Source organism: Accipiter gentilis, chromosome 7, assembly GCF_929443795.1.
Source record: "Accipiter gentilis chromosome 7, bAccGen1.1, whole genome shotgun sequence".
Classification (NCBI taxonomy): domain Eukaryota; kingdom Metazoa; phylum Chordata; class Aves; order Accipitriformes; family Accipitridae; genus Astur; species Astur gentilis.
Window position 1 is genome coordinate 13,668,769 of NC_064886.1, and position 19,694 is coordinate 13,688,462.

Genomic DNA, 19,694 nt, shown 5'->3' on the forward strand with positions numbered 1-19,694 from the left:
TTCTACTGCCTGAAACATGCAGACAACTCCATGCCGAACAGAACAAATCTTTGTACAAGTTGCGTTTACCTCTTCTGCAGTCTCATCCTCATCCTCATCATCAGGCTGGTATTCTTCATCAGATGAATCATCTTCCTCAAGAGGAATGTCCACGAACTGAGGAGGCTGCAACAGAACAGAAGAAAGGTGACAACTTTTTACAGGTGAGATAAAGAGTTACACTCTAATGGTGCACTACCGGATCAAAGATTTCCAACTGAGGAAATATCCTGAAGCTCAGAAAGGAAGGAGACTACTGAAAAAGGCTGACGAAAACAAAGAAATTACTAAAGTAAGACTGGTAAAGCAAAGTGCTTTGAAAATGTGCCAGAACGGGCACAAATGATTTAGCATTTATATGATGGAAACACTGCTTGAGCAGACACCATCTCAATGACATGTTTCTAGTACTGGAATGGCCATTCACTCCTGCTACACTGCTGAATCCTGCCTACACCTAGATAACAAATCTTTTGGAGCAGGCAGAGCTCAGGGGGAAAAAAAAAAAAAGAAAAGAAAAAAAAAGATCCAGGCTGTATTTCCAGGCAGTCCTACAGTGTATAAAACAGTCTCAGGGAGAAACACCTTGCAGCAACAGGCCTGCGCAGTGACATTCACTATCAGGAATTTCATCCAGGTAGAGGCTGCTGCAGTACCAACATGGGAAGCTGGACCACCCAGCAGAAAAGACATCCTTATGGCATGTCATCACCTCATCATGTTCTGCCTTCCCCTGAAGGCAGCGCTTTTGGGCCCTCTGTGCACCTGCTGCTATGTTAACTGCCTTGTAATGCCTTGCATACCCTGTTTGCAATGCTCCTGGTCACCAATACTCCCAATGTGCTAGACATGAGCCTGCTTCACCCCTCCAAAAGATTCCTTGCTCAGCAGGGTGCCTTTAGTATGTTCTCCTATTTCCCAGCAGTAGTTCACTTACCTTCACCTCATTCGCCTTCTTAATTGGAGAAATATTCCATGTTGGAATCACCTAAAGATAGCAGAAACAATTTAACTGTCTCTGAAAAGCACAATGTTGCACAGCTTAGACAATCTATTAAATCAAGTGAGGACTTGATCTTGAGTCCTTTTTCTCCAAAGTAGCCAAGTAACAACAGACTTCAAACAAAGGCTTTCTAAACTTCCCATGTGATCCCTACAGGCAATAACTTCAGTGTAATAGATACTGTCAATTCGCTCCATTTTCTAACTCTGACCTGGTTCTATTCTGCTCATCTAGAATTAATTCTTTTTTATATTGTTTTAACTTATTTTTTCATTTTAAGAATGAATCACTTAAAAGCACACTATACACTCGTTTAGAAAACCCACACTCAAAACCATTCAGGTAAGGGGAGGATACAATAGTAAAAACAGATGACATACATACCACTCCTTTCTCCACAACTTCCTTCAGTTTGGAACGAGTCATTTTGGGCTCCTGAGAGTTTAAAACAAGACAACAGCAGCCTATTCAGCTATTTTCCTTAACTTCAAACTTTTCCCCAGCAACTCTTTACTAAAAGACTTTTATCTTTTTTTTAAATTCACTACCTTTTAGACATGATCAGAGCGACATCAAAAATAGCCCCATATAATTCTGTTTCATAATTTACACTCATACACAGACACTACTCACTTCATCCAGGTGGCAAATCTGGTAATGAAATGTAAATTATGGTACTACCTATTCTACCTGTTCTCTCCATATCACGTCATGGACCAAGAAGATAAGACTGGTGAAGGTATTGTGCATTTGGAAGAACTGAAAAACCAAACCAAAAAAGCTTTTTACTTACAAACAGAGGTATATCTTCTGTCTCACTGATGGCTGCTTTCATCATAGCAACAACATGCTCATTTGTGATCACTTCCTACAGGAACACACAAAAAAGTATCCCTTACATTCTGTTTGTTAAAAAGAAACAGACTTAAAGTTAAAATAAACTAGTTGGAAACATGATGGAGAAATATTCAGTGTATGATATACTTTGTAATTATGTTATAATAAAAAAGATTGTTCAGTCACTGGACAAGAAAATATATAGTAAACAGTGATAAAGACATTTGCATTACATTCTCTGTGAATCTTCACAGAATAAATTTCCAGCAGAAGGAAAGAAAATAGTCGAAACAAAAGCCCACACCAGTTTCCCTTCCCTTGTGTCACGTAATCGGTAAAATGAGATGATCCCAGCCACATGAGAAATGCTGCTATGAAGCTACAATAGAAAACTTAAATCCTTAAGCACTCACAGGCTTCCAAAAAAGGGTCTAATTATCTAGAGAAAGTATGTAATAATCTACTCTTTGAAACATTGTGCTAGATAGTTTCAGGAAACATTGTATATTTTTTAAAGAAATAGGAGAAGCCAGAAGAGACACAGTATCTGTGACTACAATTTCTGAATGCCACCATAAGGTTCCAGGGAAGGTAGGCGACTGTGAGATATTTACAGTCCTTCCAAAGTGCCACGTGACAGAGAAAGGCATTCAATTCATGGCACTTGCACAAAATCAGCTGGTGAATCTTCCCAAAAGAATCATGGCAGTCTCCAGTTTGTTTGCCACAGGGATGGCAAAAAGGAAAAATATCTGAGATCACCCGGATTAGACTAGCTGCCGGGGGGGGGGGCGGGGGGGGGGGGAAGCACAATTTTTGATCCTGTGGGAAAATACATATATTGCTCTCCAGACCCTGCTCATGGGATAAAATGAAATCTACACCTAATATAGGTGTAGAATTAGTGTCACTACACAACTGTGACAGCACAGATATTCTTTTTGCAGTTCCTTTCTAACTGGAAGTTGTGTGATGGACTAAAAGGTTGGTTGGGGTAATTAACTAAGAGCAATACATTTCTGTCAGCACCACTAGAATTCCATCAGGACTTCATCGTGAAACAGTTCACTCAAAACAAGAAACAGTCAGTTCACAGTCTACATCTCCTCACCCAGAACCAGAAGTATTACTTCTTGAAGAACCACTTTACTCCTGCTACTGCTATTACAGTACAGTAAAACAGACCCATTTGCTATTGTAAATAAATGGTCATCAGGGATCAACACCTACTAACAAAGCCAGGTCCAGGTAACATACATATGCCACATGATTCTCTCTTTATAGCTTTTTATAGGAGAGATTAGGAGATGTGTGCCTACCCAGTCTTCCTTGTTCACGAAATCAAGTGCTACCATTAGTACTATACTCAAGTCTAGACTGCACTTTCTTAAAAAGCTGGGCATTTCTCCGTTCCCTGTCATAGCCCCACCGCACTCACATGCAGGATGTTTCGCACGTTGACAACTGTCAGGTTATGTTGTTTAGCTCCATCTTCTAAGGTGCGATCAAGAGTATCATCTAGCTTGATGTCACAAGATAAAGATCCCTCCTCTTCCTGACTTTTCCCTTCTCTTTTCCGTTTGGTTGCCTTCCTCCTTCTCTTCCTTCTCTCAATATCCTCTCCATCTTGCTCCTCTGAAAATTAACAAAAACGGAATCTAAAAATTCAGATACTTCACATCCAGCACATTCTGACAGTAGAAGTTCAAAAAAAAAAAAAGCCAGAATTCTGCAAATACTGAAGTGGCAGCAGCTTTCCAACAGCTGATAAGGAGATCACCCAAATGGAAATGGCCATAAGAACTAGAAAGTCTTCTGAATGATGGGTTCAAATTTTGCAGGACCCAAGTGAGTCACATTAGTCAAGCAAATACAGGTTATGTATTTGCCATGTCTACTAGTTGCTTTTACAGAATGGTCTCAGTAGCCTTTTTATGCCTTTTCCAGAAGGAAGTGTTTTAAGTATGCCATCAAGATTAAAACAGTTGCAAATCTCCAGGCACCATACAGCAAGAGCAGATTAGTTTCCAGGACTTAAAAGTGTTTCCCAAGTGGCACTTTTTTTTCCTGACTTGAGGAAATAAAAGAATCATAGCCTCCTCTGTAGGAAAGCAGTATTTTTAACTAAGTGAAAATTGCTGAGATCAGCTCCAGCAAGTTTCACTTGGATATCTGTAGTTTATTTAGCCACTGATTTACAGAGCACAGGATGGAAACTTCAAAAAACGTTGCACCTAAACAGCCCCTGCCGTGGTGTACACAATTCCAGAATTCTGCATCTACTGTATCAAGTCACAGGTCTGCTCCTCGCACAAAGCTTACCCAATGGAATAAACAGTCCCAAATCCTCATTTTCCTCATCAGTCCACTGGGGCCACTCACCAGCTCTGGTGTTCTTCAGTGGCTTCATCACAGTAGGATTTCTAACAGCCAGCTGCAAAGAACTTCTCACTGGAGACTCCTGCATTGCAGATTGGTTTTCCGTCAGATATGGATCTCTCTGCGAATTCACTTCCACCTCTGTACACAGCTTAGGTGTTTTCCCTGTAAACAGTATACACTAAATTGTAGTCAGATATGCCATATGGACACAGCTGAGCAAAGTTAAGAGGCTGCTGCAATTACAAAAGCTTATCGTGACCCATTCAAATCTGTTAAATCAACTGCACAAGTCTAACCTAGCCTGTAAAAGTAATCCAAATACACTGAACACTGCAGCAGTAGTCCCGTCCCGCTGGAAACAAATCCAGGTGAAGAGATCCCCGCCTCCAACTATTTCAGTCTTGCTCCGTCCACTATCTGTTTTGCACAGCTATGCTCAAAACTGTTCCTGTCAAATGATACAATGACAAAAAACCCGATGATTTGTTTAAAACATGGTTGTACTCCTTGTTGTATAAATGCAACTGCAACAACAGAAATCAACAGCTAGGGGCAGGCACTTCTTCACCCAGGCAGGTTATTCACAGCTGGAACAGCACAGTTGACTGCAACCTTAGGATGCAGTTTCACAGCCACCTTGGGCCAATTTAAAACCACACTACTGCTGGCAGGGGTGGCTACATACCCTTCCCACTCTTATTCTGCACAGTCCTAGAAAACAACCGTGAACTGACCCCTGTTCCACTCCCCTTTCTCCTGACACAAAATCAGCTTTCAGTCAAATCAGCGAGCTAATCAATCACAGTAGCACAAGAACCAGAGACAACACTTTTCACAAGGAAAGAAGGAAGCACTGTCCCTTTTTGCTACAGCCTGTAGTTAGATGGGCTTACGACGATTACTAAAAACAGCTGAAGCCTGGAGTTTCATGAACACCTTGAGCCAGTACAAAAACACACTGTCACCCAACAAAACCAGCTCCCCAACCCTGCAGCAGTTGCTGCTCTGGCACACCTATCTGTGTATTTGCACAGAAAATCAGATCAGGGAGTTGATCCAGATAGAGAGGAAAAAACACCACCACCCCCGCGCTTCCCACACACCCCCACTTTTTTTGCCAGGACAATTCTGCAATCTCATTCAGCTCAGAGACAAAGATGTATGCCAGGAAAACAGAAAAAGAACAGGATGGGCAATCTGGGGAAAGAGGGCACAACCACTTATTTCAGTAGACTTGAAGACAACCGGAAATACAAAATGAGCATCATTTTGATTGTGAAGTCAAGTCTCCCTCACTAGCTCACACATCACACCTCAGAGCAAGCAAAGTTCACCTGGGCTTTTCACACAAACTTCCAAAATACCTATGTTCCACAACAAATTTATAACTTGATACTAACACAAGTTCTACTCGCATTGGCTCTTGTAAAGGATCACAGTAGAGCCCCATACAAGTATCCCTATAGACTACTTTTTTGAATGCTTGAAAGAATTCTCTTCCAAGAATGAAAGCAAATGCAGACAAAAAACTCTGAAAAGCAGTATTTTTTGAACCAGCAGCTTACATTTTGCCAGTCTCACAACTCATTAGCCAAACATTTGTTTTTAAAAAAATAAACACAAGGTGACTGTTTCAAATGAAAGGCGGGATATACAAAGTCTTGTCTAAAGACTAGGTGAAAGTAACATATCTTGCGCCACATAAAACTTGCAAAATATGTCTACGAAAGTTACTGTTAGGACTGAAGGCTATTACAGTGCATAAAAGATTAAACACAGGGGCAAGACCAGGAAAATGCGTGCAAGTTTGCAAAACTGGGTATTTTAGGTTAGAAATTTTTTTAAAAAAGCAACTTCTAAAGCACTTTAGCATTCAGAAGCACTAGAGGCAAGTGGCTTAAGTTCTCCATAAGTTTCCTAATGTTTTAAGGGAGGACCCCCCCTCCCCCAATTTGAAAATGGGAAGCTTGCTAACTTGTAACACTTCAGAGAAAAAAAAAACCCAAACAAAGACCACAACAACTAAGCACCCGAAGGAGAACCTTTATGTAAACAGGCCCGTGAAGTGCTCCCTTAGCTGAGGCCGGCGACGAGCAGAGCTCACAGGGCCCAGGCCGGACCAGCAGCAGGCAGGAGCCAAGGCGGCAGCCGGCGTCCGGAGAACCACCGAACGCCCCGTAACACCCGCAGGGGCGGGCATCACACGCATTTACCTTCCGCCACCGCTTCGGGACTCGCGAGGCCCTCGGGGATCTGGGCGGTAGCACAGGCCTCCTTCGCGCCCGGCGCTTCCTGACCGGAGCCCTGGGCCGCCCTGGCCGGGGGCCTCTTCCCGCCCTTCAGCGAGCCCTCCCCGGGCCCCCTCCACACGCCCGGGCCGCAGTACGGCCCGCCGGCTCGGGCCGCTGGCGCAAGTTTGGCGGAAGACCCGCCATCGACGGCGCCCGCCGCGGAGGAGCCGCCGGCGCCGGGCAGCTCCGCGTCCTCCTCGGCGCCGCCGCGCTCCCGCGGGCTCTGCGGCCCCGCCACCGCCGCTCTCCTCTTCTTGCAGGGCAGCATCTTCAGCGAGAGCGACATCCCGGCGCGCACCTGGAAGACAGGAAAGCGGCTGGCCCCGGGGCACCGCCGCCCGGGCCCGGGCTCCGCCGCCCCGTCCCGCTCGCCCCGCAGGAAGCGGAAGCGCCGTGGGACCCACCCGCCGCGCAGGCGCCGCCCCCCATGTTGGCCGGGTGCGGGGACGAGGCGCCGCCATGTTGGTGGCGCGCGGGCCGCTAGCCCCGCCGTGACGACGCGGGGCGGCGAGCGCGGCCAGCGCGGCCGCCGCCATCTTTGTTGGGCGACGCCGCCGGGCGCCGCGCCCGCTGCTTAACTCCAGCCGCGCCTGCCTCGCATCCCCCCCCTCCCCGCCTCCGCCACCATCGGAGGGTCTTCCCCTGGGGGAGGGAGGGAAGGAGGGCCTGCTCGGTACTGCTGCCCGCGCTCCACGGCTGAGCCCACCGGCCCCGTGCACGTCCCCTCACGGCGGGAGCGGCGTCACCGGCCCTGCCAGCCCACGCACACGCTCCGCTGCCACCCGGCTCCTCGCCCGGGAGGCGCGGTCGGAGCGCCGACACTTGCCGAGTCACGGCCGGGCGGCCGCGGGGCGGGGCCGGCCTCCGGCTGGCGCGGGAGGGGCGGACCGGGCCGCCGGGCGGGGCCTGCGCCGCATCGGGACCAGTCGGCAGCTCCTGCATCCCGAGCTGCGAGCATCCTCCGCGCGGGGTCCGGCACACCGCGGCGCCGCCGCACCGGGCTCCGCACCCCGGCTGCCCCGGCCTAAGCTGGGCCATGGCGGAGATCACCAGTGTCCACCCCGGCTTCGGTGAGTGCGGCCGGGCCGCGCCGAGGGCCCTTTCCTCCGCACCGGCAGCGCCTGGACGAGGCCCCGCGCGGCGCCTTCCGCCCCCGAGGCCGGGCCGTCGGCCCCGCTCGCCGTGCGGGCCGGTCGTCCTTCCCCTACCCCCCCGCCCCGGCGGTAGCCAACATCCACCGCTCGCCGCCGGCAGCTGGGGCGGTGCCAGCGATCGCCCCCCGGAGCCGCCGCCGGAGGGAGGGGGGTGTGTGTGTGGGGAGGGTGGGCCGCGGCCAGGCCAGGCTGTCGCCAGCGGAGACCGGGCCCGCGGGGAGCAGGTGCGCGGCCGGGCGGCCCCCCGCCGCATGACGTGATGTCTGTGCCGGGCCGCGCCGCACCCCGGCCTTTGTTCGCGCCTCCCCGGGGGCCGGGGCGGCTGCGGCACCGGCGGCCCGATAAGGCGGGGCCTGCCAAGGCGGGCCGGCAGCCGGGAGAGGGGGGATCGGCGGGGGCCACCGAGCCGGGGGGGATGGGGGCAGCTCGGGCCTCCGGGCCAGGGGCGCGGGGGTGGGGGGGGTCAGGCAGTCCTCCGGGCCCGGTGGCAGGGCGGGGGGCAAAGCCGGGCCGGGCCGAAGCAGTGGCCGGGCCCCGGTGGAGGCGACGGAGGAGCTGCAAACCCTGCTAAATCACGGGAGAAGAAGCGGCGCCGAGCCGTGCCGGTGTGGCTGCGGTCCAGCCCAGGCACCGACATGGCATGGCTCCCTGGGTCACCCGTAAAATAATTCTCCCGAGTTGTTCCTCGCTAATATTTAAGGTGGGGTTTTTTCTGTAGTCCAGTGGGTGACAAGGGCTGGTACCGCAGCGTTGGGTGTCTGTGGCAGTTGGTTGGGTTCCTCCAGTCCTGAAGATTCAAACTGCTGCCTCTTTCCATCCTCCCGCAATTGACTGACCTTCCCCTCAGGCGCTATAGTTGAAGCACGGTTACTACATTTCCTTTAAATTCTGAGGCATTTAGTAATAATTCTGCATACTGTATCATTTATTTAACGTATGACGTATCTACTTACCTTTTACATTCTCTGTTTCCTGGAATCCAAGAGCCACAGGCTGTCATGACTTAACTGTTGGCCGCCATTAGGGTATAATTAGCAAACATCAGTTTTAAAAGGAAGTTTTCAATGATTTTTCGTTAATGGAAAAATAATTCCATATCCCAAAAAGTTGTTTTTGTTTCAGTTAAATCTTAGCATCACATCAGAACAAAGATCTCTTCCAGAAAAAGTGAATAAAAAAGAGTAGTTCTGCTCTTTTTGAGCAAGGAGGCAGGTGCCATTTAAAATGGACATTGTGCATAGCAAAGTGCTTTGAAAGTTGTGAAAACTTAACTAAAATTGGTTTTAGGGAGCTTTACATCAGTGTAGTTTTCAACTGTAAGGAATTATGGAGACAGGACTAATGAATGTATGGAATGATTACGTAATTAAGAGTCTTCAGCTAGGAAAAGAGGGGTGTCACAAGCAGCACAGAGTAAGGAACGATCGCTCCCTGTTTCTTCTGATGCAAGAACAGGCATCAAATGAAATGAGGTGGGGCAGGCTCAAAGTAAAAGCCCTTGTTTTCTCATGCCACATAATTAAGCAAAGCTCTTTGCCACAGAACATTATGGGAGCCAAATTTAAGAGTTAAGATAATTCAATGGAAGAAAAATTACAAAGACCTATTTGGTGCTTTCTAGAGTGACTGCTGGTATGTATCGGCATATGGCTGAGCTGTATTCAAATTGGCTGTTAAAGACCACTTGCCTCATTTCAAAGAGGGAACATTAAATAACAAAGTTTAGGTTTTTGGGATGTTTTATTAATATTGTGAATTCTTCTTGCTTTAGTTAATTCAATCCAAGGCTATACTCACAGTGGGGCCTGAGACAGATTCATCTGTGAAGTCAGTCACCATTGCAAAAGACTTCCAGTTTCAGTCTGGGAAGGCTTCTGTCTAACCAAAAGTGTTTTGCTATTTTTGTAAAAAGGAGACATATTCTCTTGGAAAAAAATCACAGTTTTCCCTGAGCCTATCAGATATTCAGATTATAGTCTGGCAGTCTTCTTGCCTGTTAACCTCAATAGTAATGTGGAAAGAACAGAGAAAATACAAAATCAAGGTGCTCTCTATAGCTTCAGGTATGAGGTTGGAAGATTATTTTCTCCTGTTTATGGTACAGAATGACAATAGGAAAATCAGACAAGCTTACCTTTTTTACTAGCTATTCCATGTAGCTGTGCCCATGATTGTCACGACAGTGATTTTGGTTTTCCCTTTTACTATGGAAGCAGTGTGTACAAATTGTAAAAAAAAAAAAAGAGACACAGGGCTAGAGGGCTTTTCTGTTTGCTTGCTTCTAAAAAAAAATTTTTAAAAAATTGCTTTAATGATTAAACTAGTATTACAATAGTAAGTTATAAGAAGCGCCTGGATCTACCTTCCCTATAATCTCCCATCAAGAAATTGAAGATGGCAAAAAGAGCTCTCCCTTTTCCTTCCCTTTTAAGACTGAACAAACCTTGCTCTTTTGGTCTCGCCTTGTCTTCCATCTGCTCTCCATTCTCCACCACTCCAACTTTTTAATCATCGTGGTGGCCCTTCACTGGAATTGTTTGAGGATGTCAGTATAATGTACTGGGGAGCTCAACACTACTGAATTGTTTCATTCCATGTCTTGGCAATAATTCTCCAAAGTCAACTGTTACAAATAGAAAATAACGAGCATGGTTGCTAAAACTGAATGCGGTGCTTTCTTATTCTGGCTTGTCATTACTGAAGAACATAGTTGACATAAGCTCTAGAAAATATCAATCCCTAAATCCAAATACAGGATTTTCTGTCCGTTGCTTTTGGACACTGGATTTCCACATGAAATTTTGTGTATACCATTGGTCCTCTATCTGCCGTAAGGGGCTAAGAAAAACAATCAACCATTTCAGGCCAAAATGATTTTTTTTTTTTCAATTGTTAATAAAGGATAACTCCAGATCCAATGTTACGGCCATATTTATTACTCCCTTCCTGTTGTTAAAATGGAATTGTGTAATGTTTCTGAACAGGGCATTTAAAAAAAAAAAAAAAAAAAAAAAAAGAGTGCTTCCTGCAAATCAAGAAACTGTATTCCTGTGGAGATGCTGGTAATGCGGGAGCTTGATTTGGCAAGATAGGGCAACCAACCATTTGAAATTCTTAGCATGTGAAACATAGGTCAAGCATGCCTTAGGAGTGTAAAATGTTTCCCAACATGGGAAAATATAAATTAGAGGAAGTGGTTTTTTATTCTGGGGAAGCTTTGATACCAATATCATTGAATTAAGAACAACAGAATAGTACCATATAGCTCTCCATCCAGATGTGTTTGGCCCCATAGGGGCATGGCCACTGCAAAGGCACAAGCTCATTCCTGACTGCCTTGTCTTCTCTGCAGATGTCTCTCCAGTTGTTGCAGGCCTCATTGGTGCTACTGTCCTTGTGGTTTCTGTCTCAGTAACAGTTTTTGTGTGGACATGCTGTCACCAGCAAGCAGAAAAGAAGCACAAAACCCCACCATATAAATTCATTCACATGTTGAAAGGCATCAGCATCTATCCGGAGACCTTGAGTAACAAGAAGAAAATTAACCGAATCCGGAGAGACAAGAATGGCACTCCTAAGGAGACTGGAAGGGGAAACCTCTTGGTGGATGCTGCTGAATCTGGTTTAGTAGGCTCTGAGAAGGCTCCAGATGGGCCAAATGCAGCCCCCCATGTCGACCAGCTCCCAATAAAAGTAGATTATGGAGATGAACTAAGTCCAGATCAAAGCCTCACTCCAGGAGGAAGTAAAACCTCCTCCCCATCTTCTCCAGGGGATGATGTCATGCTGGGTGAACTGACTTTCTTAGTGGACTACAACTTCCCTAAAAAAGCGCTGGTAGTTACCATTCAGGAGGCTCATGGGCTGCCAGTGATGGATGAGCACACTCAGAGCTCCGACCCTTATATCAAGATGACAATTCTTCCAGATAAAAGGCATCGAGTGAAGACTCGTGTACTTCGCAAGACACTAGACCCAGTCTTTGATGAAACCTTCACCTTCTATGGGATCCCATATAGCCAGCTCCAGGATTTGGTGCTTCACTTCCTCGTGTTGAGCTTCGATCGCTTTTCTCGAGATGATGTTATTGGAGAGGTCATGGTGCCCCTTGCAGGGGTGGATCCAAGCACTGGAAAGGTTCAGCTGACAAGGGAGATCCTCAAAAGGAACATACAAGTAAGTCACTTCATGTAGTGTGACACAAGACCCCTTGCATTGTATTTGATCCCACTTCTTTTGATCCGGCAGCCTCCATGGTGTAATAAGCAGGAATACTGCAAATCCTTAGCCATGAAACCTATTTTTCCACAGGTATGTATTATTGGTATTATATGGCTGTGCTCTTCTAGTCAGGCGGTTCTCTGCTTCGTGGTTATGGCAATTTGACAAGGCATGGTCACTATTTAGGCATAGAAATGATGTATGTTATAACTGATGATGCCAAGAAAAAAGGCAAAGTCCCCATGTCCAAGGAAGAGAGCTGGTGCGATAATGGGACATTCATCTGCAAAGACAAACCTCTCAGAGAGGGAGGTTTGTCTGGTCTGACCATTTCAGACACATATACTTGTAATTATCTACATCTGAATTGTTACTGTAACCTGTAAGTAAGCGGGAATACATCAACATAGTCAGCGGAGTCTAACGTGATTCCTCTCATCCTGGAGCAGATGTCAAAATCAGCTCAAATTAATCCCACCCTAGATGACTCTATTTTTTTCCTCACTTGAGAACAAAGTGTGTTTAAGATGGTTTTGTCAAATGTAGACATCTAACATTTAGGTGAAATGAACCCTACTCTTAGTGCCTAGTGCTGTAAAACTAGAAAGATGAGAAATCCATACAAGCTATTAAGGTTTACATTGGGGAAGATGGCTTCTGTCCTCAGAAAATACACTATGCTCAGGTAGGAGGATGAGGTGGTACTTAAGATTTTTATTTTCTTGATTAGTTAGGAACCATCCTCCAGGTTCTACAGGAAAAGGCATTTGAGCTCACTTATTGCCTTAACGTATTGGAAATTGTTGCTGGGCTGTATAAAATACTTCATTACATCCTAGAGTTGCAGTATTTTACTTGAAAAGTTTTTTCTACTATATGAGGCATTTAATTTTTATTTTTTTTAAGCTATTTAAAGGAGACTCTATATCAATGACCCAAAACAAATCAAAAGAATCCCAGCAAAGTTCTGGTAATTACTTTGCTTTTCTTAGGTTCTTGGGATGTTTTACATTATTGTAAAACAAGTGGCTGGTTTAGGTTCTTTTAATAGTATTTTTTTCAGTGCATTGACCTTATCTCTTAGAAGTAATAGATTAAAAATAGTAGAAAAACGTCACGCTAAATAAAACCAGATTTAATCAAGGATGAAAATTATTTAATATTTATTAGTAATCAAAAATAGATTTACCTTGGTGTCAGCTGTGCATTTTTTGAAAATCTGCATAGTTCCACAGTGTCAAAACAGCTGTTACTGAACAAAGTTTTCCAATGTCAGGAAGTTTCAAAATCTGGAATACAGAATTGCATTTAAAACCCAGTAAATTATTGCACTGATACAAGCCAGCAAAGATGTACATCCCATCCTAATGAACATTCCCAATAATATCTAACAGACAATCTAAGAATACAAATTACTTTGAAGTAACTGCATTAAATTACTTCAGACCAAAAGAACCCCCAAAATTCTAACAGCATATACACACGTACCCCCAATACACCAGAATACATCAGCCAGAGAGAGTATCCAAGGAGCCAAAGTTCTGAACATTTCCCTTCTGGGGCTGGGAACTTGCTCATATATTTACTCTCCTCCTAAAATTTTGCATGAGCAGCAATAGCCTTCATTCCTTGCATTTGGAAAACTTGTCTTAAACACACAGGAACTGCTCAAATAAAAAGAAGCCACCAAAATGATAATGAACATTTTTCCCTGTGTAAGTTTACACGCACAATTTTTTCCCACTAAGCTGAATAATAGCAGTTGAAAGAACAGCTTCAGCTCTTGGGTGATCACCAGAGCGTTTAGTGTGACATTTACTGTAGTGCTTCACTGGTTTGAAATGAGAAAAATTCCTTCATTTGGGGACACACACCCTACCCCCTTTGCTCTGCAGGGTTGACAGTACCAGACAGTGATTGGGGCAGGAGGAGGGCAAGGCACTAAGAGTCAAGAGAGGCAAGGTACTTCAGCAGGCAGCTATTGGAGTTATTGCAGTAGCTCCCCTATCAGTGCATTACTGACACCACATGATTTCATACCCACTGCTAATACTGTTTGCCTTGATAGTAAATAATCTTAATCTAAATTAGTGCCATCTCAATGAAAGTTAATGAATGCCATCTGGAAACTATAGCTAATTATCTTAATATTATGTTACTCTTTCAAAGGATATACAGCAAGTTTAACCGAGTAGATCCGTTTCTTTTATCTTCATCCTGTACCTTTGCAGACTAAACGGATGGTGAAACTGTCAAAGCATACCCAAAGAACTTGAGGTGCTTAGCCAACGAAGCTCCACCAAAAGTCAATGAAACTTAAGCTCCTAAAACCCACAGATGCCTCTAGTAGCAGACCTCAAAAGGCAGCCATGTCCACTGTTCTCTCAGAAGGTGCCCACCAGGTTTGCACTCATGGAAACACAGCATTCAAGGGGAGAGACTGTAGTGCTGCTTACTGTGCTCAACAGGTGTAAGGTGAACAGCACAGGATGATTTACCTTATGTCACTTGCTCCTTCTCCCAGAGGCTCCATCTGCTTGAGGCACTTAAAATGGCCTGCATCTAATTTTCCAACTTTTTAGGCATTTGGCACAGGGAAAGGAAATTCTGGTGACCTCCAACATTTGTCCCTTGTATAAGACCATCTTGTCTTAGTAAGTTTTTTCTGTTTCTTTTTCACAGAAATGTATTAGCAGAGGGGAACTGCAAGTCTCCTTGTCTTACCAGCCTGTGGCGCAGAGAATGACTGTTGTGGTGCTGAAAGCCAGACATTTGCCAAAGATGGATATCACTGGCCTCTCAGGTAGAAGCTATTTTCTTCAGCTCTCTAAACATGTAGGAAAAAACCTCCAAGATCAAGTTCAGATCTTTCCACCTGTTTCATCTGAAGATTTTCTTTGCACACTTTTCCTCAAACTCTTTCTAAAGGCGATGGATCACTCATAGTGATCCATCGCTCACCAACAGATGGTTACACAAACAAGACCAAATCCTTCCTACTGCGAGGCCAACAGTTGCATCTTTCTGGCATGACCTTGTTTGTTTATGAAGACAGTATTTTTCAAATTCAGCAGGTCTCCCTGTTGCTTTTGGCCAGACTGTGTAGGCTCTGTGCCTCTGTGCTGCTGTCGCTCATCATTGCCCTTAGCATTTTTTCTATGGCAAGACTGCTGCTTGCTGTGTCTACCTCAAACCCTGCCCCTAGAAGAGAAGGGTAAAAGGAAGGGTAAAAGAGAGCAAGCATAAAAAAGAGGAGTGATAGAATAGGAAGGAGTAAATTCATATGACATTAGAAACAATTCTGTTTTTTCTTTCTTTTTTGTTGTTCTGCTATTTGAAGAGAAGAACAGCTGTTCTGGATTTCCTGTTTTGCAGTCACAGATTCTCAGACTCCTGAACCCCCTTAGCAAAGTTCCCTTCAGGATTATGGGAAAATGGTTGGAATCAACTTGAGATTCAATAATAGCCTGACTGATAGCAAATTTAGTCCCGTTTTTGCAGCTTTCTCCTGTTCAGCTCAAAGAATGCAGTCTAGGGTTAATTCTCTATTGTAGGCCTTAAATTTTACTCTTTCTTTAAAAAAAAACAAACCAGCTTTCCACATGTGGTCTCCAACTACAAGATAAATTTTTCAGTAACTGTTCTTCTACCTGCTGAATCTTGCAAGGCTAACATTGTTTCTTTATATGATCTTTATATTATGCATAAACTCATCATTTCAGCTAGATAAAGGAACAGTGAAAATTAGCCAGTGTCAGCTGGGCAGGTGACTTCCAGCTTCAAAACTTGTGTTAGGTGTGAAAAAAAAAAAAAAGCTCTGTGTGCCTGGTATCTTAATTTTAATCCTAAATAAGCATCTGCATAAAGAGCAAGCTGACTAATAAAATAACAAAGTGAGGCTGATGGAAAAATGAAGGCTTTGGTTTAAAGTTTATTCTTTTTCAGTACCTTCCACTGTAAATGTTTTCCACCTGCAAATTATTAAAACCATCTTGACACTTTGCAGGGCTATTTCCTGAAAGAGGGTAAAAATATTTGTTATAGATGACAGTGAAAAGTGAAAATTTTGGCCAGTCAGGCATTGACCTTACCAAAAAGTTACCCATTTGGTATTTCTAGGATTAATTACTGCAATTTACATGTGACTTGCTTCCCCCCAGTCCCCATGCAATGTTGAAACTCATTAAGAACTTGTGTTGCTAACATCAGTTGGTTGCTTTGCAATGAGAAAATACGCAAACAATGCCCCCCTCCTGCAGGAGCTGGAGTGAGTAGCCTAGATTCACACCCTTTACTTGAGATGGCTCAAGTTCAGCAAGCTAAGTCCTGTCCGTTACTTCCAGGAGCATTACTGGGCTGTGTTATTAGTTTATTTCTCTCTCTTCTCCAGCAGATCCGTACGTTAAGGTGAATGTTTATTATGGAAGAAAGCGCATAGCAAAAAAGAAGACTCACGTGAAGAAGTGCACTTTGAATCCTGTCTTCAACGAGTCCTTCATTTATGATATCCCTGTCGATCTCCTTCCTGACATCAGCATTGAATTTCTAGTTATTGATTTCGACCGTACCACGAAAAACGAAGTGGTGGGACGGCTGATTTTGGGAGCGCACAGCATCACTGCAGGTGGTGTGGAACACTGGCGAGAGGTGTGTGAGAATCCTAGAAAGCCAGTTGCCAAATGGCACAGCCTGAGCGAATACTAGCAGAGGTTGCGGCAGCGACAGCCGACTTGTAGAACAGACTTAAACCGTGTTTTAGCTGTAGAACTAAACTTTCGTAAGAAGCAGCAGCTGATTGGTTCTCTAGTGATGTGATTTTGCAGGGCACTAAAATTCTAAAGAGCATTAAATGAAAAAAAAAAAGATACCACAAATATATATAACAGTGTAATCACGCTATTGCATGCCTATTACAAACTGAAATTAGTATAACTACCAATATCAAGTTGCAGATTTTAATACAATTATCTGTCACTATGGAAGTTGTGTTTGTGCCGAACTGTCTTTGCTGGTATTCACCAAGATTGGCCTGTCTTTATTAGGCTTCTCCCAAAGTTTCTGAATTCTGCTGTTTAACCTCTAGTTTCTTGTTAGTTTGCCTGCCCATTGGTTCTTGCAGTTCTGTTCTTTGCTGGTTTGGGAGTACCAACTGCATTTCCATATAAAGGTGGTTTAGAATTCTGCACTAGCGCAAAAGGAAAATACAGGGGGAAAATGGCACTTTCCTTCAGAGAAGAAATAATTCTGTTGTCAGGTACTGAAATACTTGCTGTTGCGATGTACTTGTTGTGGAGCTATAAGGTCACAACATCAAAGATCTGCATCTAAAATTCAAACGCCAACAAACTGATCACATTGTTTTGCCACATGGAAGTTATCACAGGCATGATCTCACAGACTGTCAGAATTGGGGAAACTCCGCTCTATTTCATTTTATGTCTGCACATGAAGGGCCCAAGAAAAAAAACCAAAAACTGATGTGTCATTGATGGGTAAGGAAACTCTTGCCAATTCTTTTAAACGTTAAATGTGAAATTCTACATGATTGATACGTTCTGTTATAACGGCATAACATACCTGAGATAGGAAAATATCTTGGGGGAAGAGGTTTTAAGTGAAAAAATTACAAAGCTTACCTTCATTCATACTTGAGTCAATTTGCATTGTATATGATCTTGTAGTTACCTAAGAGCCAGCTTTCAAAAAAGGAGTAAACATAGGGCAAAGCCTGTCACTACAAAATGTGTCAGACTCTTCAAGAAGTTAATTTTCAGAGTTTCAAGGCAGCTTGAGTTAGTTCTTAAATTGTGAATGACTTCTGAGAGTTAGGGTATGCTTACCATCACCTCTGAAGTATAAAAATGTTACTTGACAAGTGTGACCTGTAGCAATTCAGGCTATTAACCCTGAATAGTCAGCACTTTTGAACAGAAGTTCATAAAGTTCCACAAATATAAGTTTGGAAGTAGCTGCATTAGATCTCATGGTAAACACACTAGCCTATGAACTGGTTTTGTACAAGACAGCACCATCCTGGCAAGTAACTCAATTTGGCTTCTTATTGCATTCAAGCCAGGAAAGGATGACAATTGGCAGCAAATAATTGATTATAACTATTGTTGGTAAACTCAGTGGAAATAGTTATAACAGGCTGTAGAAATTAAAATTATTTCTGAACTCTCCAATGGAAATCTGAAGCACAAGTGAGCTTGCAAAGAGGCACGTAGAAGACCACAAATTTTCAGTAAACATTTAGTTGCTTCCAGGCAGCCAGTCTGTTGTGTGCCCTGTGGAATGTAAATAATGTATTATAATTAAAAAAATTTAAGATCATTTAACTACTTACAGGACTTGACTACTGAATTTTAGAGCCCTGTTGGAAAAATGATCCTTTCCACCTTCATACTAATGAGAACAGAATAATTGAGCAAGTCTTACTCGGTTTCCTCTCCAGCCACCATGTAAAGGAACAGCTGATGGGAGGGCTCTTCGTGCAAACAGTCAGCACTTTGTTAGTTGGCAATACTTTTGCATCTCTTCCTAAGAAATTATTTTTGGAAAGCTGAATTTTCTCACTCATAGCTAGTTACTCATTGAAACTTCCTTCCAGGCAGAGTGTCTTTTTAGCAACAGAAGTTGCATTGAAGCTGAAGCTCTCTATTTCTCGGCCTTGCATGGCAGACAGAAGTGTGGACTTTGTTCGTGCTTTATCAATCCTGATTATGAGGATTTCTGCCTGATGTTAATAGTAGATTTTGTCTTAAATGCTTTCTAGTTCATGCTCTATTAGTGGCTCACAGCCACAAATGAGAGAACGAGTTCTCCCTTGAAAATTGGTGTAGATCTATTTCAATCCTAGTTTTTGCACTAAGCAATTGTGTTGCTGAAGTTTAGCAACTGTCATGACTTTTCCTCGGAACATGCTTTCCAACACCGCTCCAAACATCTGAATAGGACATACTAACAACAACAACAAAGTTCCCTTTTTTCCCTTCGGTGTGAAAAGCGTGCTTAAGCCTAGATGATCTCCTTAAGATTCCTTTAGTTGAAAAGGAAAGGTGAACTTCTTGTCAAGGAAACATGCTCAGGGTAAATAGACTTAGGCTATCAGGCAGATAGGAGTAGCTCCAACACTCTTCTGGAATAATAGGAAACTGAAGATGTGCAGATATATATTTTTTAAAACGTAAAATAGACAGTAAGTGACAGCGGACTCACTGTAGAATCTCCCAGGTGTGGTTATTCTTTACCTTGTGTCTTCTATTGTAAAATTAACTTGGACAACTTTGTGTGAAAAAAAAAGAAAAAAAAAGGCAAAAAACCTAACTCAACATGTGTGAAACTGCATAATGCTATAAGCTAATCTACATTATGTAATGCTATCTTGTATGTTGAATTTGTTAACGCACATTGAGCGTGCAAATAAAAATTAAATCACTTTAGCTGCTGACTGTGCCATGTTTGACTGTAGGCAACACGTACATGACTATACAGAATACTTTAAGAATTTGTTGCTAAAAACATGCATTTCTGCTGTGACAATTCACAGGAAAAGCACACACAAAATAAATCTCAAAGAAATAATGGAACATAACAGAATCCTGGCAAATTAAGCATAACACTAGTACTTAAGCATTAGCACATACAAAAACTCTGTCATCTACACAGCATTATAATTTGATATCATTTGGTATGTATGAATATTGATTAGCTAAGTTGAAACTAAGTGAAAAAATATGTTAGATGGACAGAAAGAGAAGCAATTTG

General features: G+C 43.7%; 2 protein-coding genes and 1 long non-coding RNA gene across 10 annotated transcripts in view; 1 reads left to right on the forward strand and 2 right to left on the reverse strand.

Moving 5' to 3' along the window:
• Window positions 1-7,360, reverse strand: part of LOC126040632 (GON-4-like protein) — a 31,112-nt gene extending 23,752 nt beyond the window's left edge. For 3 of the 6 annotated variants that reach the window (XM_049805354.1, XM_049805350.1, XM_049805355.1), the window contains exons 1-7: window positions 6,475-6,945; window positions 4,202-4,423; window positions 3,318-3,514; window positions 1,836-1,910; window positions 1,427-1,477; window positions 977-1,027; window positions 70-165 (exon numbers count right to left, since the gene is read on the reverse strand). In XM_049805354.1, coding sequence (XP_049661311.1) covers window positions 70-165; window positions 977-1,027; window positions 1,427-1,477; window positions 1,836-1,910; window positions 3,318-3,514; window positions 4,202-4,423; window positions 6,475-6,838 — 1,056 coding nt within the window. In that variant the 5' untranslated portion in view covers window positions 6,839-6,945. The other 3 variants (XM_049805351.1, XM_049805356.1, XM_049805353.1) reach the window with 3 other exon arrangements.
• A 130-nt stretch (window positions 7,361-7,490) lies between these two features.
• SYT11 (synaptotagmin 11) lies at window positions 7,491-19,381 on the forward strand. 3 transcript variants are annotated; one of them, XM_049805386.1, is made up of 4 exons: window positions 7,491-7,622; window positions 11,059-11,882; window positions 14,610-14,733; window positions 16,321-19,381. In XM_049805386.1, the coding sequence occupies exons 1-4, from the start codon at window positions 7,589-7,591 to the stop codon at window positions 16,629-16,631; spliced, it is 1,293 nt and encodes a 430-aa protein (XP_049661343.1). In that variant the 5' UTR covers window positions 7,491-7,588; the 3' UTR covers window positions 16,632-19,381. The 3 variants fall into 3 exon arrangements, with proteins under 3 accessions (XP_049661343.1, XP_049661342.1, XP_049661345.1); XM_049805385.1 differs by having other exon boundaries at window positions 14,610-14,730; window positions 16,318-19,381; XM_049805388.1 differs by having other exon boundaries at window positions 14,610-14,730.
• On the reverse strand, window positions 11,894-14,587 carry LOC126040641 (uncharacterized). Its single transcript, XR_007506686.1, has 4 exons — window positions 14,426-14,587; window positions 13,416-13,591; window positions 13,117-13,216; window positions 11,894-12,105 (listed from the first exon to the last, which is right to left on the reverse strand). It is a non-coding gene; the product is annotated as an uncharacterized LOC126040641 (long non-coding RNA).
• Window positions 19,382-19,694: the final 313 nt, after the last annotated feature.

Coding starts and splice junctions, on each gene's coding strand:
- SYT11 (XM_049805386.1), top strand. CDS start 7,589: ATGGCGGAGATCACCAGTGTCCACCCCGGCTTCG. Junction 7,623..11,058: donor CAGTGTCCACCCCGGCTTCG/GTGAGTGCGGCC, acceptor TCTTCTCTGCAG/ATGTCTCTCCAGTTGTTGCA. Junction 14,734..16,320: donor TATCACTGGCCTCTCAGGTA/GAAGCTATTTTC, acceptor CTTCTCCAGCAG/ATCCGTACGTTAAGGTGAAT.